Raw genomic sequence first — 22,712 nt, 5'->3', positions numbered from 1 at the left:
TGCCAAATATCCTTCTTCTTAAAATCTTGAGAAACGCAGATCCATGCGAATCCATCAAAATGACTTCGAACAATGTCATGATGAAAGACTTGTCTTGCAAGAGTGGTTTTTCCAATACCACCCATCCCAGATATGGAAACTACTTGGATGCTATCATTCTCCACCAAATGACCAACCAATTCATTAACACTCTGTTCCACCCCCACAAGATCCTTTTGAGATCTCTTTGGATATGTTTGTCGGTTCTCCCTTGGTCTTTGTCTCTCTTGTAGAGACGGTGATCTGTAGATGATCTGTTGTATTCCAAAGCTCTGCATTTGCCCAACAACCTTGGCCATTCTCTTTGTTATGCCTTCAATGTCCATAGAAAGACCTCGGCGATCCACTAAGAAACAAGCAAGTCTTTTCACACGCCCCTTGACCCCTTTTTGGTTTCCACTGAGTTCTTTCAAAAGAAAGGATTCGATTATGTCTTCAGCATCAAAAACAATGTCTTTGACATCTTCCAAGAAGTTTCTCACTACTTCACTCCCATGTTTCTTGGCATCTGCATCTTTCAACAACGACTGTAACATTCTCATCTGACATTTTAGATCATCAACTTTCTCATGAACTCCCTGCAGTCGATCAGATTCTCGGCCCAAGAGCTCCCAGAGTTTCTGCACTCCAAACGACACAACTCCCTCAGCCATCACTATTCTCCTGTTCCACCATTACAAACTTGTAGTAAGATTTAAAACCGTTTATGATAATCCTTGGTTGATCTAATAAAACATGATACATGTCAGAGGAACTTAACTTACTTTTGTTCAAACAACTTATAACCAGATTTGATTAAATGCTTAAAATTCGTAAAACAAGATTTGTAATAATCCAATGAATATTTGTTTTTAAATCAGATTCAACCACAACAGAGCCCAAAAGATAGATCAAAGCAAGTTAAACAGACAAATAATGATACAAGAACATGATTTACCTTTCATGAAACAGCTCTTCAACTTGCTTAGAGACGTTCTTTGGAAGAAGAGATATGAGTGGCAATGAAAGAGTAGACTCCAAGTCAATCTTATCGACAGTCTATGACTGCCATCTTGTGGTTCTAATTTTGAATAAAAAGAAAATAGGAGTTTTTTTTAGTCTCTGGCGATAATGATTTTTCGCACGGCAATAATGCGTTTGCTTAGGCCCCACTCGAAACATTCACTAGTTCTCCCTTATTATTCTTTTTGGTAAAAAAAAATGTCTCCCTTATTTTCAACTTTCAAAATATGTTCATTAATATTTTAGAATTATATTTTTGTTAGAAATAATTAATTGGGAAAATTGGTAAAAGACCAAGTTGTTAGATCATCAAAACTATACTAAAAACCAAATATAAAGCCATCTGAAGGTGTCCACGTCGGACTGGAAATTCGTCCAGTAGAATTGCAGCATTCCTCCATATCATTAAATGATTACTTGGGTTTGGGCTTCTGTGGTTTTAGGTCTGTATTTTGGGCTTTTGTTATGATATAGTTTCATCTCGCTCTCTCTTCTCTGCCTCTAGGTTTCAAACCAACTTTTCATCTTCTTCCTACTAATCCAGAAATCCATCGGTCATTCCTATTAAATTTCTTCTTAAATCCATCGATCTATTTTCAATGCCACCTTTTCTCTTCGAGGATTGTCGAGGTTCGATTATAAAAAGGTAAAAATGTTAGCATCCCTATACTCTAAATCATCCTAACAACCCTGAGGATGATGCTATCATAACCTCGATTGTTTTGACTTTCAGTTTCTGGAGGTTTCGTTCATCAAAACTATACTAAAAGCCAAATATAAAGCCATCTGAAGGTGTCCACGTCGGACTGGAAATTCGTCCAGTAGAATTGCAGCATTCCTCCATATCATTAATTGATTACTTGGGTTTGGGCTTCTGTGGTTTTAGGTCTGTATTTTGGGCTTTTGTTATGATATAGTTTCATCTCGCTCTCTCTTCTCTGCCTCTAGGTTTCAAACCAACTTTTCATCTTCTTCCTACTAATCCAGAAATCCATCGGTCATTCCTATTAAATTTCTTCTTAAATCCATCGATCTATCTTCAATGCCACCTTTTCTCTTCGAGGATTGTCGAGGTTCGATTATAAAAAGGTAAAAAGGTTAGCATCCCTATACTCTAAATCATCCTAACAACCTTGAGGATGATGCTATCATAACCTCTATTGTTTTGACTTTCAGTTTCTGGAGGTTTCATTCATATCTGGAAAGAAGGGATTCGTAATTCTGGTCTTGATCTAAATCTTTATATATAAAGTAAGCATCTCTAACGTCTTTACCTACGATTACGATTGATTTACATTTTATTCGGTTTTTTGTACAAGAGATTAATCATTCTGAGCAATTATTATATTCTGTATCAGACGATTTATGTTTTGATTGATGTTGTGTTTACATATATAGATACATATATTCGTTTAAGTCTCATAGTTGTAAATCTAATGAAACAATTCTGATCATGTCTCATCTGATAAATTGAACATTTATTCGAGATTTGTTATTGAAATGTGAAAACTTTGAACATTGATACGTCTCTATTAAGCGTTGTTTTTCTTTCCTGCATCTAATACATATGGTTTGGTCTTGAAATTGCAGAAAGCGTGAATGAGATTGTGATGGAGTCAAAATATGGTAAAAAGAAGTCCAGCAGTAGTAGTAGTTCCTTATTTTACGAAGCTCCCCTCGGTTACAGCATTGAAGACGTTCGCCCCAACGGTGGAATCAAGAAATTCAAATCTCTGTCTACTCCAACGTAAAGCTTCTTCTTCCCTTCATTACATTACTCTCTCTCTCCATTACAGTATCATGTTTCTTAACAATGTTTCTTTCTTTATTTGTAGTGCGCTAAGAGGCCATCCTGAGTTGTAGCGCACCGAGTCTTCACTATAGTTATAACTGCTTTTTTTAATTTCCAGTTTATAATTTACTTTCTGTTAAGCTCCATTTCTGCTTGGTTCCCCAATCCCATCGTTCTCTCCTTCTACTACAAGTTCAAGCAACAAGGTGACATGGCTTTATCTGCAATCGGTTTCGAAGTTACGAGAAGCCGCCTGAGGTCTCTTTCTTTGAGCCTAACATCTTTCAAGACTCCAAGGGACTGGGTCTCCGTACTCTGACCAGGTCCCAGCTTGACGAAATACACACTCCTGCTGCCTGCGAGATTGTTTCTTCCTCTCCAACGATCACTTCGACTCTTGCGTCCTCTCTGAGTCCAGCTTCTTTGTCTACCCCTACAAAGTCATCATAAAGACTTGTGGCACCACCAAGCTCCTCCTCTCTATCCCGTCAAGTACACTTGTGGCTCCTTCCTCTGCCCTGGCGGCCAGGAATAATCAAGTGGAGACAAAAATTGTTTAGAAGACTCTAATTGTGCCAAGTTAAAGCTAAGGAAAGTCGTCGTGGTCACTTGATTCTCCAGCACGAGTCCGAGAGATTCGTTTTCCAAGCTGAGCCCCTCATAACTCGCAATATTTCTAACACATTTTTCATTTTTTGTTACTTTTTGTTGCATTAATTTGGAAACAAAGAGCAAATCGACAAGAGTCATAACTCACAAGATTCCTGTAATTATCAATCAAAAGAAAAATTCATACAGGTGAATATAATAATTCCATGGTATTTACAAAAATCAAATTAATAATATTAATAATCCCATAGTACTACTATTAACGTATGGTAGCTGGTGTTTTTGCCACATCTTGATATCAAAGGGTCAGTCCTAAAATAGATAAAGGGATGTGTCATTAAAGAAAATAAAATTTAACCATCAACGTCATACTTCAAATAAATTTGCAATATATAAATAGAAAATTAGTTCTCACATATATACAACAAAATTATACTTTAATAAAATATGCAAACACTATAAAACATGAAAGCAGAGAAATATATATTAAATAACTAATAAAATTAACATGTGTTATATTCGGACCAACATATGCTTATTCTAAATTAAAAATATATGTTAGAACCAAGAAAGAAAACAACTCATGTATCCTACATACAAATGAATTAATATTTCTTAACTGAAATGAAGATTTATTATGTGTTTAAATTCAGATAAATGTTAAGCTCAGTTTCTCCATTTAAAATAATACATTTGTTACCCTTTTTCTAACATTTGGATTTGTTATTTCTTACCTTTTGGCCTTATTATTAAACATATTAGTACAACTAATTCAGAATATATAAGCAAATATAACCAAAAACATCAAACAAAAGAAACAAAGAAAGGCAAAGAAATTCATTACTCTTTAGCCAACAATTCAACGTCATTACTTATGTTTCAATACATTCAGTTGTAAGTGAAGATACTGAAGTAGCCCACACGAAACCCATGTTAGCCCAAGACATCAATGATAGAGAGCTCAAGCCCAATCCTTCAAGTATCCAATGGTCATCTTATCAACATGAAAGAGATTCGGAAAAGAGGAATAGTACGACCTCGACTGTACCTTGCCACAACCATTTTGATGCTTTCTCATCTGTATGTGAAGGACAATGAAGCTTTAAGCTGTCCTAAATAGCTGGTTCTAATAGTCCAAATTGCCTAGCCTGGATTGTCTATTTGTCACTATAAAACTATTATGTAATAATCTTTGTAAAGGTTAAAGAAAGAGTATTATTCAGTCAAAAGCTCTATGTTTTCTTTGTTCTATATCAGTAACCATAATAATCCATTATAATTGCACCATAACGTAAAGCAAAAATAAATCATCAGATATAACACTTTTTCTTATAACAACCTCAAATATTACATAAATATATAAAAAAACAACAACAAGTGTTAGTAATAACAATTACTGACATTGTTCTAAACAACTACAAAATATATTCGACTAAGATTTCCTCAAAATTAAGATCTTATTCTCCACTTTATTAAAATACCCTGACATAAAAAAAGAATTTTGTTATTTGAAAACTCAATCTCATTCTCTTAACATAATCACACTTACAACTTGAACATAGAAGAAAATTTACCAAAATTATATATTTCATAAAAACCGATACAAAAAAGTGAAAAACATAGTCTACAAAGAAATCTTCAACCACCTTCGTTCCCATGAGAGTAAGTAAAATTTTAAATTCAAGATCTCATTCAAGATGTTTTAAATTGTTATTTAACTAATAATTCACATTTATTTGCTATTCAGTGTTTTCGCTATCAACAGAAACAAATCATATCTAAAACTCATTCCCTGATGATGGATATCTCACCACTTTCAAGTACGTCTACCTATACTATGAATCAAATAAATTGATTTATATTACTAAGTTATGTTCACTGATTTTTCTGAAACAATTTCAGGCACTCCAACTCAAAAAAATCCCATCACATCTACGCGTCCTCTTCGTCAAAAAGTCCACCAATTTATCTATGAGTTTCACTTTTCTGTTTTAAGACTTTAATATCTGCTCTTGATAATGATAACAATTTTCCTCTGCTTCTAAACATGATTCACACCAAACTTTTACTTTACAACTTATCTCCTCTACTTTACAACTTTATGCAATTGTTGATCATCATACACGTATCACGTATCCGTGCGTAGCGCGGAGAATGACTCTAGTGTAGTATAACACCATACAAACTAGAGTATACATGCTATAATCTTTTACTCAATGATAGGATACGACTGGACCGAGGCCAAGTTCTTCTGGTTCTACAACTACATGTTAGCAAGCTTGATACTTTGTGACCTTGACACCAAACTATCAGATCTCCGGAATCTGCATGTCTTTCTTCCTCAGTCTATTTGGAATCTTTTCTCCGGTTCCTCATACCAAAGATCGGTAAAAATTACGAACCAACTTATGTAATCATCAAGTGTGGTTTAGATCTTACTTTTTGTTACGATCAGAAGTGTTTTAGAGCTACCTAACTTTTATGTTATATGTTTCTCATGGAGGAGGGGATGCAGCAAATATTGATATGGTGGAGATGATATTAATTACTAGGCAACGCTAGTGGCTGGACATTGTATGGAAGCATCACATCTCAAGTAGGAGACCAAGATTTGATAGAGCATTCGATAGTGCAGAACACTGGTCTCGTAGATACGAGTCTAAAAAAGTTGCTCAAAGATGGATCCGGGTTCGAATAAGACTTCTTACCAGTTATAGCTGCAGTTCACATCGCGTGGATATTGCTGTTTGTCTTCGTCTTCGCTTATTGTATCAAGCTCCTCAACTTCCAAAGAAGGTGAAGAACCTGTGACTAGATAGAGTTGAAAATCTTTGTAGAATAATGTTGAAGGTTGTTGTATTCATGTAAATTTTCTAATGTATTACCGTTTTATTATTTTGTTTTCATTTGGTAAGTAACAATAATATAGCACCAACAATAAACATTTTCGAAACGATTACTCTTGCCTCTTGGTATATACTAATATTCTCTAGTGATTCTCATGAGATATTTGTGACAACACAAAGTTATTTATAAAATCTTTATCTTCTTTTATTTTATTTTTGGATCTCTAAACTTTTCTTTTCCCTGAAATTTTATGTATGGTAAAAAGATGCAATAATTGAGAAACCGAGTGAGAGATACTACTTTCTTTTTGTGGATACATACGAAGGAGACGGACGAGAAACGGTTGAAGGGGGTCCCACTGAAATATCTGACATCACTACACGTGGCGAACTAAGCTCCGTCCCCTAATGAACTCCGTGCGATATTTAATTAATTTATATCGTTATTTTAGATTTTATTCGTTTTAAGCTTTTTCTCTTCGCTTCGTCTCACTCTCTCTTCTCCCAAAGTTGAATGCAATGGTTTACACGATTTCAGGCGTACGTTTCCCTCACCTCCCATCGATCAAGAAGAACTCCTCTCTCCCAAGTTTCAACGACGATCGTAGTAGAACCAACGCCGTCTCCTTCTCTCTGAGGAAAGACACTCGTTCCTCCTCTGGTACTCCTCCATCCATTCTCTTATTTCCTTATACTGCACGCGTTTCGAGATTTGGTGTTTAGCTTTTTTTTTTTTTTTTTTAAAACTGAAATTGATTCTGCTAATGTGATTTGGTGTAGGTAAGATCTTTGCTGGGAAGCCATCTTATGATTCTAAGTCTTCTTCTATAGCTACCACTGCGTCTGAGAATCTCGGTAGCCATCAGAGTGACAGCTCTTCGGCAGAACCTCAGGAAACTGTCTCTCAAGTAACTCAGGTTTGTTGTTTTTGTCTGTCTACTAGGTTATGTAACTATGTTAAAAACCTATGCTGTCTGGTTTGTGTGTAATTGTGTTATCCTTTCTGTTTCTTTTTCATGAATAAACTATTTTTTTTTTTTTTTTGTGATGGCGTGAAGATTCTATTTTCATGTTTTGAGTGAGAGAAAAAAAAAGCATTTTTACTGGATTAACATGTTAATGTCTTTGGTCCTGCTGCTCTGTTTGGCTTGGCTTTCTGTTTATTGTATTCAGATGCATAAAGTTGTGTTCTTTTTGTTTTTTTGGATCATGAATCAAACATCCTCTGTGTTGACTGCTAGTTTATTGTGTATTATCACATATGAAGCTATATGTATTCAACCAAAAAAGAAGCTGCAAGAACTTTCTTGCTCCATTGCGTATGCTATTCATGAATCACTCTTAAAATGTGTCTGACTCTTGTATGATATTCTTTTTTCAATGCACTTGCGTGGTTTCTTGCATTTATCATTTCTCACCTTTTCTTATTAGGTACATGACGATGTAGATGCTCAGAAAGCTGAGACAGAGGGACAAGAACAAACTTCCGCATTGTCAACATCTGTAGGCGAGAGTAATAAAGCAAATACTGCAAGTATGTCAGAGTCTCTCGACCAAAAAGTTGTACAGAGGAGGATCCCACCTCCTGGAGATGGGAAGAAAATATATGACATTGATCCTATGTTGAAGAGTTATGATGGTCATCTTGATTATCGGTAAACAATCTATTCTATACCTTTACTTGTTTTCAAAGGGTCAAAAGTCTCCCATCATTGTTTTCTTCATCAACCTAGTAAACTCTGGATTTAGTTTTCATGGACAGGACATGGTTTCATGTCATATCTTGCTATTGATCCTTCTCCTGGCTTAAAAGCTTTGTGTTTCTTTTTTTTTGGTATATTCTAATTACACCGCATGCCGTCGCAGATATGGACAGTACATAAAACTGCGTGAAGAAATCGACAAGAATGAAGGTGGACTAGAGGCATTTTCTCGTGGTTACGAAATATTTGGTTTTACTCGAAGGTAGTCATCGTTTTAATATATCCAAGTGCTGTTTCAATAGCTTTATAGTTCCTATTATTGCATTTTCAGCACGCTAGTCACGGTAAAAGTTTAGTAAATACTCTACAGATAGTTGGTATTGCAGTTGCTAATTATATTTCACTGCTTTGCTAGCGCCACTGGTATCACTTACCGGGAATGGGCACCAGGAGCTAAGGTTTGTTTTATCTCATTTCTCAGCCTAAAAGAATTTGTTTCATTTTTGTTCCGTCATTAGAGTTTCAGAATTTGTCTTTGTATGTCAAATGCAACTTTTCATACCTGAAAAGAATAGAATCATGGATTGGAACTCATGCAACACCTCATGAATGAAAGTAGAGTAGGGCCCTGTTGTTGTGACATCGGTTTTGTCCATTGAATATATTCTAATTACTGTTTTTATCTTACAAATTGTTTGGCTAATTTTTCCTTCCCAGGCAGCATCACTGATTGGTGATTTTAATAACTGGAATTCCAAAGCTGATGTCATGACTCGGGTATGCTGTTACTTTTAACTTCCATTTGAGCTGATAGTTAAACTAGTAGTTAAATTTTACTACAAAATGTCTTGTGGGAAGCATGCTTTGCTCTGTTATCACTTATCAGTCTGTTCCTGTATGGAATTTTGACCTAGCATAGTTCGTTCACTGAAATTTTGAGCAGAACGAGTATGGTGTGTGGGAAATATTTTTGCCGAATGATGCTGATGGCTCGCCAGCAATTCCCCATGGCTCCCGTGTGAAGGTAATATGTTTATAGTTTTCAAGTCACTGGTTAGATGTGTAACACTTTTGTCCCTCACAAATTAATGCTGCTACACATTAAATCAATTTCATGACAAAATCCACATCCTTTTCCTCATTTATTTGCAGTTGTGATAAAATATAGAAAGAAACATTTTATTTACAACAGACAACTAGACAGCTTATATTCCAAGTTAACTTTTAGAGTGATAATTTTTAGCGCATGCGAATATATATACTGGAATAGAATTACAAATTTTTTTTCAATATCCTTTAGGAATAGCATACAAATTTTTCAGCTTTGTGAAACTTTTGTTTTATTTTATGCATTGGTAGATTCGCATGGATACCCCATCTGGTATTAAAGACTCCATTCCAGCTTGGATCAAGTACTCTGTTCAGGCACCAGGGGAGATCCCATACAATGGAGTATATTATGACCCTGCCGAGGAGGTACAAACCAGTACTCATTTTAACTTCAAATTTGTTTTAGTGTTTTTGTAGAGATGGTCTAAACTCTCCAAGCTGTATATATCCAAGAAAGAACATTATATAACTCAAAACTGGTTTCCAGCAACGATGTGTATATGTGGTTTAATATATGTCTCGTTTCTTCGGGTCTTGTGATTTCGCTAAGGCCTAAAGAGTACACCATTGTTTCAGGACAAATATGTATTCAAACATCCTCGTCCAAGGAAGCCCACATCACTGCGTATATATGAATCACATGTTGGAATGAGTAGTACGGTCTGTTTATTTCCTCTTTTCTTGGAATGATAATCACTACAATAAGTATTCAAATATCACTGACAGAAGTAGGAGATGCAGTCTGCATAAGCTACATTTGACAGGACAATTCTTGTAGGTGTTGAGGATAGTCAAATTAGACATTTGAAGAGGATTTGGGAACTAGTCTTTTTGAACTAAATGGTTCTTATCGGTTCTTGTTGGCTCAGTCATCTTAGAGAATGCATAGTTTCAAAATAATGATGCAACAGAAAATTTGAGAATTTTTTTTAATTTGTTTCAGTTCCTTAAATGCAGAAGAATTTCAGTTCTGACAGAAAAAAAGTGATGTTACCTTTTATCTGCAGGAACCCATGATAAATACATATGCTAACTTTAGAGATGATGTACTTCCCCGTATAAAAAAGCTAGGCTATAATGCAGTTCAGATCATGGCCATTCAAGAGCATTCCTACTATGCCAGCTTTGGGTATCCTCCTATCCCAGATATAGCTTGTCTTATTGTCTATTTACCTATGATCCAACGCATTCTTGTTATGATCTTTTGTTCAGCTGATAAATGAGAATGTGACTTTGCTACATGCAATGCAGGTATCATGTGACAAACTTTTTCGCTCCTAGCAGCCGCTTTGGAACACCTGATGACCTTAAATCATTGATAGACAAAGCTCATGAACTGGGTCTGGTTGTTCTGATGGATATTGTGCACAGGTATTGTCCTCTCGTTAACAATTCTCCAGAATCATCTTCCATCAGATACTTGGTCTTGTCGTCGAATCAATTAAAAATGGATTATCAACATTGTCTTAAATTAAACCAGTCATGCATCAAAAAACACATTGGATGGGTTGAACATGTTTGACGGCACTGATGGTCAGTATTTCCACTCTGGAGAGCGAGGCTATCATTGGATGTGGGATTCTCGTCTTTTCAACTACGGAAGCTGGGAGGTATATCCCTCTCTAGAGTGACAATGCAATATTGATATGAATTTTCTTTCAGTGTTACCACCATGTTTTGTAGATACGTCTGTCTCGGAAATAATTTATTTTCCTTGTCAATTTAGGTGCTTCGATATCTTCTGTCCAACGCGAGATGGTGGCTGGAAGAATACAAGTTTGATGGTTTCAGATTTGATGGCGTGACTTCCATGATGTACACTCACCATGGACTGCAGGTGATACTTTTGCATGACATCATATATGATAGTAACTATCCATTACATCAGTGTCGTACGTTCTGCAAGCTAACTACTCTTGTTTGTGGCAGGTCGAATTTACTGGGAATTACAATGAGTACTTTGGATATTCAACTGATGTTGACGCTGTGGTCTATCTAATGCTGGTGAACGATATGATTCACGGGCTATACCCTGAGGCTATTGTTGTCGGCGAAGATGTAAGTCTTATGCACTTACGTTTAAGTGTGAAAACTAAATTATCCCTGAAACCTCTCTTGCATTCTCTCGTTACAGGTTAGCGGGATGCCAGCCTTTTGTATTCCTGTCCAAGACGGTGGTGTGGGTTTTGACTACCGTCTGCACATGGCAGTGGCTGATAAATGGATTGAGCTTCTCAAGTATGTCCTCAGGACTTCTTCGCAAGAATGAATCAAATCGATCTGATTTCTTGTGTTGTAATATTCTGTAGGAAGAGAGACGAGGAGTGGCAGGTTGGTGATATAGTTTTCACGCTTACCAACAGAAGGTGGGGCGAGAAATGTGTCGTCTATGCGGAAAGTCATGATCAAGCCCTTGTTGGAGACAAAACGATTGCGTTCTGGCTCATGGACAAGGTACCAATCTCGCTACTATATCACTCTACTAACACCATAACTAACATCTTACTGTTTTGTAGGACATGTATGATTTCATGGCGGTGGACAAACAGGCCACACCACGTGTAGACCGCGGGATCGCCTTACACAAAATGATACGGCTCATTACGATGGGACTAGGTGGAGAAGGATACCTCAACTTCATGGGGAACGAGTTCGGACACCCTGAATGGATCGACTTCCCGAGGACTGACCAGCACCTTCCTGATGGCAGAGTCATCCCGGGGAACAACGGTAGTTACGATAAATGCCGGCGCAGGTTTGATCTTGGAGATGCAGAGTATCTTAGGTACCATGGACTGCAAGAGTTTGATCGGGCGATGCAACACCTCGAGGAGAAGTATGGTTTCATGACTTCGGAGCATCAGTACATATCTCGCAAGGATGAAGGAGACAGAGTCATTGTGTTTGAGAAGGGTAACTTGGTGTTTGTCTTCAACTTCCATTGGACCAACAGCTACTCTGACTACCGTATTGGTTGCTCTGTTCCCGGAAAGTACAAGATAGTTTTGGACTCGGATGATTCTTTATTCGGTGGATTCAATCGGCTAGATGACTCCGCTGAGTTCTTCACCTCTGTAAGAACATTAACTAAACAAGAAAGAAAGATAAAACTCATTTACAATAAAAAAGAAACTGACAATTTGCTATGCAGGATGGAAGGTACGACGACAGGCCTTGCTCCCTCATGGTGTATTCACCGTGCAGAACTGCTGTAGTTTATGCTGCAGTAGATGGTAATGAAGATTCGTCTCTGGTGCCCATAGGCCTTGTGCCTGACGATGTTTAGGAGTAAGAGAAGAACGACTGAGTTTGCCTACTGTAAGCTTCTTTGTAATACGAAGATTTATTTCTTATCTCCTTTAGTTTCTTGCAGTATTATAATAACTTTTAAAAGTAGCTTATATATGCTTCATCACAGATTGTAATTAGTGATATGAACACTTGCTTAGTTCCAAAAAGAAAAATATTTGAGAGGAAAATCTGCAGAGAACTCAGAACTGTAACAGATGCAACAAAAACATTCAAAATCTGAATATAAAAACAAAACAGTAGAAAAAACTGCAATGCGGTGTTGGTTATACACTGTTCAATGAAAGGCTTGTGTGGAGACACCGAGCTGATGGAGAACACTGGTTGGGGAAGACGATGAGGAAGATCTCAAGGCTTCGGCCAATGGTCCGCCCATGTGGTGGTGGTTGGGAAGTGACACTCCACCGCTCCACCAGCTCATGTTTTGCTGGTCCCTCCTGTTGTTGTTGCTCCTAGCTTCCTCCTCTTCGTTGCCTGTAGACAGCTTTAGAGAGACGTCCGAGGAAGAGTTTACGGGCATGGAGATGGAGAGACAGGTGGTTGAGCTCATGGGGGTTGAACTATTGTCGGCTTCGGAACGAGGCCAGTCGTCATTGCGTTCTGGCTCATGGACAAGGTACCAATCTCGCTACTATATCACTCTACTAACACCATAACTAACATCTTACTGTTTTGTAGGACATGTATGATTTCATGGCGGTGGACAAACAGGCCACACCACGTGTAGACCGCGGGATCGCCTTACACAAAATGATACGGCTCATTACGATGGGACTAGGTGGAGAAGGATACCTCAACTTCATGGGGAACGAGTTCGGACACCCTGAATGGATCGACTTCCCGAGGACTGACCAGCACCTTCCTGATGGCAGAGTCATCCCGGGGAACAACGGTAGTTACGATAAATGCCGGCGCAGGTTTGATCTTGGAGATGCAGAGTATCTTAGGTACCATGGACTGCAAGAGTTTGATCGGGCGATGCAACACCTCGAGGAGAAGTATGGTTTCATGACTTCGGAGCATCAGTACATATCTCGCAAGGATGAAGGAGACAGAGTCATTGTGTTTGAGAAGGGTAACTTGGTGTTTGTCTTCAACTTCCATTGGACCAACAGCTACTCTGACTACCGTATTGGTTGCTCTGTTCCCGGAAAGTACAAGATAGTTTTGGACTCGGATGATTCTTTATTCGGTGGATTCAATCGGCTAGATGACTCCGCTGAGTTCTTCACCTCTGTAAGAACATTAACTAAACAAGAAAGAAAGATAAAACTCATTTACAATAAAAAAGAAACTGACAATTTGCTATGCAGGATGGAAGGTACGACGACAGGCCTTGCTCCCTCATGGTGTATTCACCGTGCAGAACTGCTGTAGTTTATGCTGCAGTAGATGGTAATGAAGATTCGTCTCTGGTGCCCATAGGCCTTGTGCCTGACGATGTTTAGGAGTAAGAGAAGAACGACTGAGTTTGCCTACTGTAAGCTTCTTTGTAATACGAAGATTTATTTCTTATCTCCTTTAGTTTCTTGCAGTATTATAATAACTTTTAAAAGTAGCTTATATATGCTTCATCACAGATTGTAATTAGTGATATGAACACTTGCTTAGTTCCAAAAAGAAAAATATTTGAGAGGAAAATCTGCAGAGAACTCAGAACTGTAACAGATGCAACAAAAACATTCAAAATCTGAATATAAAAACAAAACAGTAGAAAAAACTGCAATGCGGTGTTGGTTATACACTGTTCAATGAAAGGCTTGTGTGGAGACACCGAGCTGATGGAGAACACTGGTTGGGGAAGACGATGAGGAAGATCTCAAGGCTTCGGCCAATGGTCCGCCCATGTGGTGGTGGTTGGGAAGTGACACTCCACCGCTCCACCAGCTCATGTTTTGCTGGTCCCTCCTGTTGTTGTTGCTCCTAGCTTCCTCCTCTTCGTTGCCTGTAGACAGCTTTAGAGAGACGTCCGAGGAAGAGTTTACGGGCATGGAGATGGAGAGACAGGTGGTTGAGCTCATGGGGGTTGAACTATTGTCGGCTTCGGAACGAGGCCAGTCGTCAAAGAAGTGCCTCAAAGTGTGTCCTCCATCTGATATGTTGTTGCCAAATCCATTATGGGATTCGTATGGCCTCTTGTTGTTGCTGTTGTTGCTTCCTTGCCTCAACTCCGAACTGTTAACAGAATCCACATCTCATCATTCGAGTCACAGTAGGTGAAAACAATCAACGCCATATAGAAAAACAGAATACAAAGCAAAAAAAAAAAAAAAATAGTCAAAAGAGATTCCAGAATTAGGCTCAACAACATAGTTTGAAACACTTTATACTGTTTAAGCTTTTAAAAGCACCTTTTAATGCATGTTTTTAGAATTGAATAATTGACAGATTAGATTATTGTTATTAATGAGTTATGTAGCATGTGATTTGTGTGTGTGGATAGGGGAGGTGGGTGCAGAAGAATCTAAAAGCTTTAACTTCTCTGCAAGATATGAGACATTTATGGGTCAGCTTTCACTAAGGTCCTACCATTTCACTACTGTATCAAACTCTCTCTCTTCTATTTCTCTGTTTGAAAAATTTCACACCTTAGTTTATAGAAGAAAAAAAAAAAACAGATTCTATCAAATCCAGTGTTATCATTATTATCTCTCAGTAGTAGATATTTTTCTTCACAAAGAAAACAAACAAAAGAACCCTTAAAATGATAAGGATGTGTCTCTCAGTTTCCAACATTACCCCTCTCTCCACAACATTGCTTCACTTATGTGTTATGTTACCCCAAAGTAGTGTGATGTACATCATCAGTTTCATAGTTATCAAATATCAGAATTGCTTTCCTCTAAATCTTTAAGGTGAAAAATAAACTGAAGATTTGGATAAATTTCGTCTCATTATTAGTCAAAAAAACAATTGTTCAAATCTCAACCAGTCTTATTGACTTGAAACTGAAGAAAGAAAAGTTAATGTGTTTAATGTTTTGACCAACAAGAACAACATCTAAAACAGACAAAGAACAAACACAAGTGTCTTTTTTTATTACCTTTGACTAAGGTGGAGAAGTTCAGATGAAGAATTGGAAGAACCAGAACCAGAGAAGAAGAAACAAGAAGATCCTCCTCCTTGACCCACTTCCTCACCACCGCCAAAAGCAAACAAAGATGTTGTTGCGGCGGGTGCTGAAGCGGGAGCAATGGGAGTTGAGGTAGTGGCATTGACGGTAGGAGTTTCCACAGGCTTTCTTGAACGGTTGCGGCCACGGTGCATGTGGCGCTCGCAATACTTGTGGCCAGGGAAGGCGTCCCTTGAACATCTCCACTTCTTACCATCCGTCCTCCTGCATCTCCCTGGCTCAGGATCCATCGCCCCCTTCCCCATATACCCTATGTTTTTCCAGTTCATATCACATATCAAAATCAAGAAACAGAGATCCTATAAACTATAAAACTTTCATTTCAATCATAGATGTTAGGTTTCCAATACAGTATTTTAAACTAAATTAGACAAAAGCAAGAACCCATCACATGCTTCTTCAAGATTTGCAAAAACAAGATAATACTAAATCCAAAGTCTGGATCTTGGGAACACAACTTCAACAACAACAAGATAATACTAAATCCAAAGTCTGGATCTTGGGAACACAACTTCAACAACAACAAGCACAGAGCCCATGCATCCCATTTATAAAATAGATTCAAGTTTCTCTTCAAACAAGAAGAAATAATTATTAACAATAAAAAAAAAAAGAAGCATATTCTCTTGAGGGAATGAAACTAATAAGGGAGAGAGAGATATGGACTCACAAGCAGGCTGGTAGTGAGGGAGGTGTTGAAGAGGGTGGTGAAGAAAGTAGGAAGGAGATAGATGGAGAAGACTTTTCTTGATGGGTAGAAGAAGCTCTTGTGGAACAGCAGCTCCAGCCAACATGTACCTGTAGATCAGTGCCTGTAGTTCAAGCTCTTGCCACTGTGCCCAGCTAAAAAAGCTCCCAATCTCTACAAACAAACAAAAAAAAAAGACAAAACCCACATCAAAATCTACAACACATATCTATAATGAGTGAACAGTCCATCTCTGAGTTGTAGAAAGACTCACTGGGGAACCTGGAAGAAGAATCTTGAGACAGAGAGGATAGTTTAGAAGCGGTAGGCTCAGGGGAAAAGAGTGGAAGAGCAGTAGAAGTTGCAGTTTGGGACTGAATCTGATCAAAGACATGTTTTGGTATCTTAGCTGCAGAAGGTTGGTCTTCTGACTCTGCCTGCTGCTGCTGCTGCTGGCTTCTCCATTGCTTCAGTTGCAAATCCATTGGAGAGAGAGAACCTTTTTGTGTTTGTTTTCAGGGTCTAGTTTTTATAACAATGGGAAACAAGAACAAAGTATTGTTCGGGTTGTGAAGAGCAAAAGAAGAAAAGAACAAACCTTTTTGCCCTCTTAGAAAAAAAGCTTTGTTCTTTGCAGTCAGAAAGATAGAGTCGACAGAGAAGGAGGAAAGAGGTTTTTATTAGGGGGGAAAAAGACAGTGAGACAAGACAGATGGGGAGGAAACTATACAGTAAAAACCAGTATTAATTGGGTTCACAAATCTTCATTAATCTCAAAATTATTAAAAGAATGGTTTTCTGTATTAATAATTTAATATCAATAATATATTATTAAAAAAGTCAGGAAACCCAGAAAGAACACTCTCTGCAAGATGAAGATGGAGAGGTAATAACCTGGAGTTTTTCTGTCTAGCTGCCTTGGAAATATCACTTGCATACTATCAACATTTTTTAAATGATTAGCTCTCTTAATTAGTTTACTGAGAAAACATAAAGCCTGCTGCGAAGAGATATTTTAATTAGTGACAAAATAATAGAGTCCTTATTACAGAAGTGATTCGTTTGAAAGATTATTTAATGAGTGAGTTACTTCCTGATACAATTTGCATTTGGTGACAAAGCGAACATTACTTTAAATTTGAGTTAGTAAAGTTCGTTAAATTCTTATTTAATCATATACGGAACTGAAATGTACTTTCAACTCTCTCTCTCTCTCTCTCCCTCTCCCATTTCTCTGTGTTTGACCTTCAAATTGTTTACCGTCGTCCATATCTTCTATTCTTATCTATAGACTAATCTCTCTCTAGACTGTAACATTATTTCAGTGGAATCCGTTGAACAGTTAGTGGAGTCGGTTGAAAATTCTAAAAACATGGTATTATATAAAAATAATTACTTCATGGGGTTAATGGCCAATGGGAGATAAACAGAATTGTCAGAAACCTAATCTCTTTAGCAGAATAAAAATCACAAAACTCTTTAATAGTTAGGTTTGGTAAAAACAGTCCAACCAGGACAAATCAAACGTATCTTATCTTGCAGATCAAGCGGATCATGCAGAAAAAACGCAGATCAAATAAGACAAATAATTTTATAAATTATGAAAGGCAAAAGCAATTCAAAAATACAGATCATACATTTAAACAATAAAAATTACACTAAAATATCAAAAACATAATATATAAACAATGCATAAACAAAAATAAAATAGTTAATAAAAAATATTTTGATTTGCCCATAACATATATGCAATATTATCTCTAATGCTAGGTGTATTATAACAACTTTTATTACATGCTTACAACTTTTTGTAAATTTTTAACTATATTTATATGCATAACATGAAAATATAATTTATATATGTATAATTATAAATATAATTATAATAACAATTAAAATTTATATGATAAACTAAAATTTATATGATAAACTAACTTTATAAAAAAAATAGTTCATTAGTTTATTTCAATATTCATGTTTATAACAGAAAATCATATTAATTTAGAAATAATATCTTAATAATATCTTTAATATTTTTTTCTTAAATAAATATACTCTTATATTTATATTTATTTATCATTCTTAAATAAATATACTCTTATATATACTTTTTTTTCCCTTATGCATAACAAAAAAGAATGAGACACAGCATAGCACCACAACCAAAAAAACACAATACATCACGCTACAACTCTTTTTTTTCTAAACTTACAACACTTTGCAATTAAATATATTATATTTTATAATAAATAATAAATATATTACAAATATAACAAAAAGAAAACTTACCTTACGTGAGAAAAGTAGAAGCGCACAACAAAATAGGAAATAAGTACTAGTAAGTGTTTCAGTAATATAATAAATAAATAATTGTAGAATTAATTCATTTAAAAAAATATTTATTAGCTAAAAAGAAGGCAGAACAAAACGTACAACATAAAAAATGGGGTGGATAGTAATGTAGGAAGATGAACTGCATTTATGCAGAAAAAGACAAAAAAAATGTAGCATGTATGCAGTTCTCCTGCTTCTTACTTTTAAATTTTTTTAAAAATGTGAATGGCAATACAAAAACAGTTCTTCTGCCTAAATGTAAGAACTGCTATTGTCCCACTCTTCTATTCAAACATTTAGATTTTCTGTTCTACAGTGCCCTGTTAAAAACATACAGAATCTGTAAAGAGGTTTTTTTTCTGTCAATTGATTATACTATTAAACACTGGGTGGAAATGGAGAGGTGACACCAACCAACTTCTTCACAACAAGGATGCTAAACCGGTTCTGCTCACGGACTCGCCATTAACGCCACTGCCGTACCGATGCTGAGAAGAGACTAAATCAAAAAATCTATAAGGTAAACAAGGATTCAGAGGATATAACCTCTCCGTTGAGTAGACGAGTAGGAAAAAAAAGGAGAAGAGCCAAGATGGAGAGGAGCATCAGAGCACATCTGAACCTTTGAAACCCAACGATTCAACACCACCACACGAAGGAGATATTCTCCACACGCCTCCACTCGCCCTCAAGCCACAGAACTAACCCATCCTGGAACAATGAAGATCTAAACCGCAGGATAGAGCGATTGACAGATAAGCTAAACCGAAGACAAGACACAATATTACCGGATCGAAATTACTCTCATATGAAGCCTCACCTTCCCGACTCCTTGCATCATCTCGTTGCTACTCCAGCGACATGACAAGAACTGTCTCACCGTTGTAAATCCACCAGAGAATCCATGGAAATCCAGAGTAGCTCGCATCTTGACGGCGTGCGAAGAAGAAGAGAAACAGAGGTGGGTAACAGAAATACATACAACATAATAATAATAAAAGGAGGAGGAGAAAACTCTCACGGCAACGAATCGCCGGAATCCACCCCTCTTCCAAGCCAAAATTGACGACGGCTACTAGGGTTTTCTTATCGCCTTTCATTTTTCTCTAGACTTTTTTTTTACAGGGGGCCTAAGTATCTTGAATCTGTAAAGAGGTTCTCTTATTGATAAAAGTAACAAAATAATTTCTTATATTCAACGTTCAGCTTTGACCTAATTCATATGTACAAACCGTCATATATTAATGAGCTAAATGCCCTTGGTACGCACAATAAGAATTGGCTGGAAAAAATTGAATTTACAGAATTTGTAGGAAAAAAAATTGTGGCTTGTGAAATCAACTAGAAAAGGAGTACTCATGTTAAAATTTTATGGATCTTTCAAACGATTGAATGTATGCGTCATTTATATAAAAGATGTTGGTTATATTGAATAGCTAGCAAACCTACGAATGTGATTTTCACGTCCTGCAAATACTTGGTGTTACCCAGTCTTCAGTTTCCACTTACAGAATGACTGATCGTTTGTTTAGACCATCTTTCCATGTCATATAACATGGCCATTCAGTTGTACCAACATGACCAAAAAAATTTTTACATGGCCATGGTACGTAGTTTACGTAACCAACTTAATAATTTTGCTGCGGATCCAAGCATGCATCTCCATAATGTAAAGCCACTGAAATTATATTTTGGGCAACCAAATTACTTGTTAACAAGTTGATATATTTTGTTGTAATTATCTATCGATGAACATTAATAGGAATACTTCACACTACGCTATATGATCTCGAAGATACAGAGATAGCATTGAGTTCAGAGTGAATCATAACAAAAATCCTTATTTGTTTAATTGTTTTGTTAGCCGTTGGCTCCTATTTGAAATATGTCATGAGTTACTCTTTATGCAGTCCAACAAAAAAAACAGCTAGTCTCTACGCAGTTGCCATTTTTAGGCTCTGTTTGTTTTTTCATTTAGATGAATCCATTCAGCTGATCTATTTATGTGCTCCATCTAAATGATTCATTCAAATTTTTGGTCATGTTTGTTTCTCCATTTGGATGAGTCATTTGAATGAACCATTTGAATGAATTTTATGTTTGTTTCTACATTTAGATGAATCATTCAAATGAGTTTAATAACCAAATTACATATATACCCATGTTTTGATTTAATCATATATTTGATATCAATTTTAACTACAGAAAATTTTACTATTCATTCTAAAATATATTTACACTGAAATTATTTTAAAATTAGCATTTTGACATTTATAAATTTTTATCTCATATAAATTTCATATAACTTTATTTATAAAATAGACTCAAATTTTAATAATTTTTTAATAAACTTTCAAACAACTCTAAGTAGATATTCAAATTTTAATAAACTTTCAAACAGTTCAAAGTAGATGTTCAACTAAAATAGATATTCAAATGCCAACAATAATGTTTATAAAACTGAAATTTAAAAAATGTCTAGTATGGAAGTCTAGTTCCTCTTGCCATCTCCATAGTAATACAGTGACACACACTCTCCATCAGTCTATCACCCTGCGGAATGTATCCAACATGCTCTTCTTGATCATCACCATGTTGTTCATATGATTCCACTCCTTCCCAATAAGAAAAATCAGTATCTCCATGCTGTGAATCTCGAATAAAGTTGTGGAGGGCCATGGTTGCTGTCACAATCTTTATCCATTTCTTCAACTCATACTTGGGATGCTTTCTGTCTAAAACTCTCCACTTGGCTTTCCAAACACCAAAAGTCCTCTCAATCATTGATCTTAAACCGGAGTGCTTGCGGTTGAACAATTCCCTAGTGTTTGATGGTGGACCTTCTCTGTTGAACTGATCTATATGGTATCTAGTCTTGCGATGAGGACCTAAGTAACCAGTTCTGGTTGGGTAACCTGAGTCGACCAAGTAGTATTTTCCAGCTGGTGGGTGAGGAAAAGAAGCTTCTTCAGTAGCACAGTATGTTAGCACCTTCGTGTCATGTGCTCTCCCGGGAACTCCAACATAAGCGTAGATGAACCTCATGTCAAAATTACAAATAGCCAGCACATTCATGGTTGGTTCACCTTTTCTACCTCTAAATGGCTCACTATTCCCAGATGGTGGACGGACAGCAATATGAGTTCCATCTAAAGCACCTATGCAGTTCTTAAAGTAAGGCCAATACTGTGGTTTACCTTCTAGAAAAGGACTAGCAGTTGCAAACTCATTCCTAGTCGGTTTCACAATGTCTGATGCAAGCTTCAAGAGAGAACTTAATACCTGTAATATAATATAATACCAACGTTAAAATGCAATTCTAGAACAAGGCGCCTACAACAACAAACACCATATTAATAAGAACAAGGCCACTCTTTATCAAATCCCATAATAACGTTGGTATTCTTTTCATATTAATAAGAACTATTGGATTTGAACAAACACCAAGCTTCAAGAGAGAACTTAATATCTGTTCTAACTTCTTTTTCACAGTGTCAGTTGAATGCTGATAATGCTCTGATATAGCCCGTACAGTTGCGTCTTATCTGACCGTCTCTAAGAACATTGCAACACTCTCCTCAACGTAAACATTGTGAGTCTCCTTTAACCCATACTTTTCTGATAGCACCTTACACAAACTCTTAAATGTTTCATGGTTCATGCGTAGAATCTCATAGCATTGTACCTCAGACCCGTTCATAAAACGTTGCACACGTCGCCAACCTTCACCTCGGTTTGTCCTGACTAATTGCCTATCAGCATCAGCTTCTGTTGCTCCACCCATCTCCTCCAAAAGAGCACACATGTACTGATTCTCATCAAATAACAAATCCAACTCATCATCCTCAATTAAAAGTCTTAATATGCTCTGCAAATACACAAAGAATTTAGTAACAGATATTAGAATTTAGTAACAGGTTTATACACAGATATTAGATATTAGAATTTAGTAACAGATATTAGACTTACGTTACTGTCCATCTCGACTTCCTCTACTTCACCAAACTGTATCCTCTACTTCACCAAACCTGAAATATCAAAACCAAATGGTTCACCAAAGGTCAGAACCATTGCACTCCAAACAAGAGCTCATACAAAACACAAATAGAACAGTGGAGTTTTGAACATAACAAACACAAACCAAAAG

General features: G+C 36.7%; 5 protein-coding genes and 1 pseudogene across 5 annotated transcripts; 3 read left to right on the top strand and 3 right to left on the bottom strand.

Annotated features, from left to right (window-relative positions):
* Nucleotides 1-75: 75 nt before the first annotated feature.
* On the bottom strand, nt 76-692 carry LOC106337996 (disease resistance protein RPP8-like). Its single transcript, XM_013777077.1, has 2 exons — nt 144-692; nt 76-93 (listed from the first exon to the last, which is right to left on the bottom strand). Exons 1-2 carry the CDS (start codon nt 690-692, stop codon nt 76-78), a joined length of 567 nt encoding a protein of 188 aa, XP_013632531.1.
* Nucleotides 693-2,651: 1,959 nt separating this feature from the next.
* On the top strand, nt 2,652-2,897 carry LOC106341573 (annotated as a pseudogene).
* Nucleotides 2,898-6,739: 3,842 nt separating this feature from the next.
* On the top strand, nt 6,740-13,003 carry LOC106342001 (1,4-alpha-glucan-branching enzyme 2-1, chloroplastic/amyloplastic). Its single transcript, XM_013780769.1, has 18 exons — nt 6,740-6,949; nt 7,069-7,205; nt 7,720-7,943; nt 8,155-8,253; nt 8,407-8,449; nt 8,709-8,768; nt 8,935-9,015; nt 9,351-9,467; nt 9,678-9,761; nt 10,109-10,230; nt 10,353-10,472; nt 10,582-10,711; nt 10,828-10,938; nt 11,031-11,159; nt 11,236-11,339; nt 11,411-11,555; nt 11,618-12,175; nt 12,253-13,003. Exons 1-18 carry the CDS (start codon nt 6,808-6,810, stop codon nt 12,385-12,387), a joined length of 2,541 nt encoding a protein of 846 aa, XP_013636223.1. The 5' UTR covers nt 6,740-6,807; the 3' UTR covers nt 12,388-13,003.
* Nucleotides 13,004-13,008: 5 nt separating this feature from the next.
* Nucleotides 13,009-14,075, top strand: LOC106342003 (1,4-alpha-glucan-branching enzyme 2-1, chloroplastic/amyloplastic-like). Its single transcript, XM_013780771.1, has 3 exons — nt 13,009-13,026; nt 13,089-13,646; nt 13,724-14,075. Exons 1-3 carry the CDS (start codon nt 13,018-13,020, stop codon nt 13,856-13,858), a joined length of 702 nt encoding a protein of 233 aa, XP_013636225.1. The 5' UTR covers nt 13,009-13,017; the 3' UTR covers nt 13,859-14,075.
* LOC106342002 (growth-regulating factor 3-like) lies at nt 13,958-17,020 on the bottom strand. The gene is made up of 4 exons (XM_013780770.1): nt 16,506-17,020; nt 16,214-16,405; nt 15,454-15,793; nt 13,958-14,585 (listed from the first exon to the last, which is right to left on the bottom strand). Exons 1-4 carry the CDS (start codon nt 16,714-16,716, stop codon nt 14,159-14,161), a joined length of 1,170 nt encoding a protein of 389 aa, XP_013636224.1. The 5' UTR covers nt 16,717-17,020; the 3' UTR covers nt 13,958-14,158.
* A 4,023-nt stretch (nt 17,021-21,043) lies between these two features.
* LOC106337995 (putative nuclease HARBI1) lies at nt 21,044-22,546 on the bottom strand. Its single transcript, XM_013777076.1, has 3 exons — nt 22,535-22,546; nt 22,116-22,433; nt 21,044-21,847 (listed from the first exon to the last, which is right to left on the bottom strand). The coding sequence occupies exons 1-3, from the start codon at nt 22,544-22,546 to the stop codon at nt 21,044-21,046; spliced, it is 1,134 nt and encodes a 377-aa protein (XP_013632530.1).
* Nucleotides 22,547-22,712: the final 166 nt, after the last annotated feature.

This window comes from Brassica oleracea, chromosome C4 (assembly GCF_000695525.1).
Source record: "Brassica oleracea var. oleracea cultivar TO1000 chromosome C4, BOL, whole genome shotgun sequence".
Lineage (NCBI taxonomy): Eukaryota > Viridiplantae > Streptophyta > Magnoliopsida > Brassicales > Brassicaceae > Brassica > Brassica oleracea.
Note: the sequence above shows the minus strand (reverse complement) of the source record. Positions and strands in the feature narration are given on the sequence as shown.

What these genes read in the sequence shown, in the direction of transcription:
- LOC106337996 (XM_013777077.1), bottom strand. Translation starts at nt 692, where the DNA reads ATGGCTGAGGGAGTTGTGTCGTTTGGAGTGCAGAAACTCTGGGAGCTC.
- LOC106342001 (XM_013780769.1), top strand. Translation starts at nt 6,808, where the DNA reads ATGGTTTACACGATTTCAGGCGTACGTTTCCCTCACCTCCCATCGATC. An exon ending in TCCTACTATGCCAGCTTTGG is followed by an intron (nt 10,231 to 10,352) that starts GTATCCTCCTAT and finishes CATGCAATGCAG; the next exon opens with GTATCATGTGACAAACTTTT. An exon ending in AAATGGATTGAGCTTCTCAA is followed by an intron (nt 11,340 to 11,410) that starts GTATGTCCTCAG and finishes AATATTCTGTAG; the next exon opens with GAAGAGAGACGAGGAGTGGC.
- LOC106342003 (XM_013780771.1), top strand. An exon ending in CCGCTGAGTTCTTCACCTCT is followed by an intron (nt 13,647 to 13,723) that starts GTAAGAACATTA and finishes TTTGCTATGCAG; the next exon opens with GATGGAAGGTACGACGACAG.
- LOC106342002 (XM_013780770.1), bottom strand. Translation starts at nt 16,716, where the DNA reads ATGGATTTGCAACTGAAGCAATGGAGAAGCCAGCAGCAGCAGCAGCAG. An exon ending in TTCTTCTTCCAGGTTCCCCA is followed by an intron (nt 16,406 to 16,505) that starts GTGAGTCTTTCT and finishes GTTTGTTTGTAG; the next exon opens with AGATTGGGAGCTTTTTTAGC. An exon ending in CCCTCACTACCAGCCTGCTT is followed by an intron (nt 15,794 to 16,213) that starts GTGAGTCCATAT and finishes GGAAAAACATAG; the next exon opens with GGTATATGGGGAAGGGGGCG.
- LOC106337995 (XM_013777076.1), bottom strand. An exon ending in TTGCAATGTTCTTAGAGACG is followed by an intron (nt 21,848 to 22,115) that starts GTCAGATAAGAC and finishes ATTATATTACAG; the next exon opens with GTATTAAGTTCTCTCTTGAA.